The 3,974-nt window shown below is 56.2% G+C and overlaps 1 protein-coding gene across 1 annotated transcript in view; it reads left to right on the forward strand.

The window, feature by feature from the left end:
* COG4 (component of oligomeric golgi complex 4) overlaps positions 1–3,389 on the forward strand; it is a 14,000-nt gene extending 10,611 nt beyond the window's left edge. The window contains exons 14-19 of the mRNA XM_010137981.1: positions 34–72; positions 1,695–1,787; positions 2,089–2,172; positions 2,484–2,585; positions 2,895–3,023; positions 3,255–3,389. Coding sequence (XP_010136283.1) covers positions 34–72; positions 1,695–1,787; positions 2,089–2,172; positions 2,484–2,585; positions 2,895–3,023; positions 3,255–3,389 — 582 coding nt within the window. The remainder of the gene's footprint in view (positions 1–33; positions 73–1,694; positions 1,788–2,088; positions 2,173–2,483; positions 2,586–2,894; positions 3,024–3,254) is intronic.
* Positions 3,390–3,974: the final 585 nt, after the last annotated feature.

A 3,974-nucleotide genomic window follows, 5' to 3' on the forward strand; every position in this document is an offset into this window, starting at 1 on the left:
CCGGGGGCCAGGACCTACAGCTGCCTCTCCGACATGGCTGCCGTCTCCAACAAATTCCGTGACCTGCTGCAGGTGAGTGTCTCACTGAGTTACTGCTGGCCTCCAATGCTGGCTGGCCGCTAACTTCAGGGAGAGCTTGGGCAGGCATCATTTCAGCCCACGTCTGACTCCTGGAGCCCTGGGCAGGGGTGCAGGAGGGAATAAATCAGCATCGATGCATGGAAACAGCCCATCTGCACAGCTGCAGCAGCTGGCGGATGTGTAAAAGGCACTGGAAGCAGCTGCAAAGCCGGAAAGAATGTTCCTCCATTTATCTTCACTCAGCACAGAGTTGTAGTTGGTTCAGCATTTCCAGAAGAAATATTAATAGTGTTTCCAATTCCTCTGCTCTCCCTCATGGCACAGCATGTAGTCAAGTTGTCCAGAGCCTCACTAGGTGGTGCTGAGGACGAGCTGTTGGTAGAGAAGAGCTGCCCTTCTCTCAGGCTTCTGCTCCCATCCCAAATGGAAATACTCCTTGGCACAGGGCAGAAGCCTCGCTGGCTAAATTCACTATCTCATGTGGCATGCGGGGTCTGGTGCCCTAAAATCTCACAGTGAGCTCTAGCAGGGAGAGGAGCAGGATGACCTGATAGTCCTGCAAAAAGAAACAGAGCAAAAGAGAGTATTTTGAACCATGTTTGCCATGTTGTACTTCACGGAGGGGCCAGACTATTTTTTTTCAGCTTTCCAGTTCACTGTAGCCAGATGCCTTCAGACTGGTATTACCAGTGAACCCTTGTGAGGCTCGTGGTCAGTATCAAAACCAAAGAGCTCATCAGTAAGGTGTAAAACTCTCTGGTCTGGCTCTAGAGCAGTATCCAAACTGGCTGCAGAGCAATCAAGAGGCTGATCAGCAAGCTCCTGTGCTGCCTGAGCCACACGCACGTGGACTTTGCCTTAGAGAAGGACAGCTGCCAGCAAGGCCTGCTCAGAAATGCCAGATAGAGATAAAAAGTTCCACCAAATGCCAGGCAGTATCGGTACCTGAATAGTTTCATGCTGGGTGAGCTTTCCTGACCTCTTGCTGAGCTAAAGAGGGTGGCTGGCAGGAGAGGGCTTTCAGCAAGCCCTTGAGCATTGAAGCAGCCAGAACAGCCTTTGCTGACAACCTGCTGCTCACGGGAGATGGCGTCTGCTGGGGTTATGATTAATTCAGGGAACCAGCTGTGGTTACAGCTTTTATCCTCCTTTTAGTTTCTCCTACTGAGCTAAGCTGCACCAGAGGTGGGAGGCATTGCTTGAGACCAATCAGTGTCCTCCGGGCTGGCACTGAGTGGAAAGGCTGGTGTTTGTGTCCTTTCCTGCCCTGGTGGGATGCGAACTGAGTGCCTCCCTCCTGCCAGCAAACCTCTGTAGCTGTGTGTGCAGGGCTGGGGGAAGTATGAGCCCTTCAGACCAAGCTGCAAATTAGCAGGATGGCAGCTTCTGGGCCAACATTCTTCTTGTTGTTGTGGTAGCGTCCTCAGAGCCGTGCAGCACCGGCAGAGTGTGGGGTCTGGGACCTCTGGGTTCAGTTTCCTGTGCGAGGCTGTGGGTTTTTCCCAGCTCGCAGTAGGGATGGGAGGCGGCATCAGGGCAGCCTGGCTGTAAGGGATGGGTCCCACTGGATGTTAGTTGTGCTCAGTCACTCTCCTTTCTTATGTCCCCCTCAGGAAGGTCTCAACGAGCTGAACAGCACAGCCATCAAACCCCAGGTGAAGCCCTGGATCAACCTGTTCCTCTCCGTCTCCCACAACATCGAGGAGGTGAGGCTCGGCATCGTGCTTCCAGCCATAGTGCTGCAGTCCTCATCCTCTGCTCAGCAGCACAGTCGGAGCAAAGACCGCCTCATTCCACTCCGTCCTCCTCCTCAGCACACAGCAACAGTAAAATACCCAGAACTTGCTCTGCTTCTGAGCCTGGGAAGGGGCATGTGGCTAGAGTGAAGCTTGAGTAAACGGGAGGGGTGCGGTGCTGCTCCAGGAGGGAGCTCCCTGCCTGGCCTCTGGGCTTTGCTGCTCTTCAGGGCAGGCCACAAAACCGCCCCTTTTTGTGTTTCCCCATCAGGAGGAGTTCAGTGACTATGAAGCAAATGATCCCTGGGTGCAGCAGTTCATCGTGAATCTGGAACAGCAGATGACAGAGTTCAAGGTGAGAGAGAAGGGGACGTGGCAGCCTGCTGGGCTTTGGCCAGACCCCTGCGTGGCCTCTCCCAGCTGCTCCCCTGCCCCAGAGAATGGCGGATAGAAACATCCTCCAGTGCCTTGCAGGGCCTTTGGAGACCCTGTCCTCCCGTCCTCCTGCAATTCTCGAATGCCCCTTGCAAGCCCCGGATATCTGGATCACTTCTGTGGTGCTCTCCCCTCATCGAGTCTGCGTGCGACGAGGCTTTCTTTGAATGCTCCCACAGGCTTGGGGTCTGTGGTGTTTCTGACAAGAATGACACAGGTTTCTGCTTCCAGGCTGCACTGTCTCCAGTGATTTACGATACCCTCACTGGTCTCATGACCAGTCTCATAGCCATCGAACTGGAGAAAGTGCTGCTCAAATCCACCTTCAGCAGGGTAAGCAAAACCCCATAGTCTGGCTTGGCTGCAAACCCTGCGGGGTAAAGGGATGGGGCAGAGCGCAGGCAAATGAAGCTCTAAGAAAGCTCAAAAAGCTCTAAGTGGATTTTGTGAAGGGGCTGGGAGGTGCTTGCGTCCATCAGGGGGCTGGCTTTTAACGTGGGTCTAAACATGAGCCAGTTTAACCTGCAGTGGTTTAACTGGAACCCCCCTGCTCAGAGACCTCCCCCTGTAACTTCTGTGCGTTTGGCACAACCCCTGGGCCTGCTGGGAACGTTGACAGGCTTTCTCGGATCATCCCCACAGCTCGGTGGTCTGCAGTTCGACAAGGAGCTGAGGTCTCTCATAGCTTATCTCACCACAGTCACCACCTGGACGATCCGCGACAAGTTTGCCCGGCTTTCCCAGATGGCCACCATCCTCAACCTGGAAAGGGTGAGCTGCGCTTCGGCTGCATTGCCTGGGGGACTGCGGGAGCCCCAGCTGGGCTCCACGGGGATTTACTGGGCTCACCCAGATGTTGTCACACCTACGAGGTAGGGAGAAGCTGCCCCACGCTCTGACGGGTGCGCGTGGTAGGAAATACTGTGCCTGTAGCAGAGTTTGAGCTCACCCATGAGGGTGGTTGGTGCCGAGTTGTCTCCTGCAGCTTTCCTCCTCCTCCAGGTGACGGAGATCCTGGATTACTGGGGCCCAAACTCAGGCCCACTCACCTGGCGCCTGACTCCGGCTGAGGTCCGGCAGGTGCTGGCTCTCCGCATTGACTTCCGCAGCGAGGATATCAAGCGGCTGCGCCTGTAGCGGGCCGGAGCTTGGGGCAGCCCCGTGCCGGAGGTAACAGCAGGAAGGCTGCAGCCCTAGAGCCTGCCCAGCTTGCTGTTAGATGGCGTGATGTCTGGCTGCCCCCGTTCCTCAGAGCAAAGGGCTTTCCCGGGCCTGGGAAGAAGAGCCGCCATCCTTTTGTAGGAGCAGAAAGGAGGCAGCAGAGGAATCTCTCATGCTGAGAGCAGACTGTTTCTGGAAACACGCGTTAGTCGGAGGGACAAGCTTGTGCTCCCTCCCGCCTCCCTCCATCCGGCTGCCCTGTGGGGTGTGTCACGCGCGGGTCTGCTGGGAGCGCTGCCTGTGCTGCTGGCCACGGCTGCGTTCCTTCTGTGCCACCAGTGCAAGGGTCAGCTACTGGCATCCTACCAATCCTGAGCCCTTGGTGATGAGGACCATTCTGATGAAGAGGAACAATTTCCTTGGGGGGAGGGGGCTTGGGAAGTCCTCAGAATGTCACTGTAGGAAGCCAGGCTGCCTCCCTGACTGTAAATAACCCTGGCCGGGCTGAGCAGTGGCCTCCGGTGGGGGCGGGGGGGTTGTGTCTGGGGGCCCAGAGGAGCT

The sequence above is a fragment of the Buceros rhinoceros genome, unplaced genomic scaffold, assembly GCF_000710305.1.
Source record: "Buceros rhinoceros silvestris isolate BGI_N320 unplaced genomic scaffold, ASM71030v1 scaffold22370, whole genome shotgun sequence".
Taxonomy (NCBI): Eukaryota; Metazoa; Chordata; class Aves; order Bucerotiformes; family Bucerotidae; genus Buceros; species Buceros rhinoceros.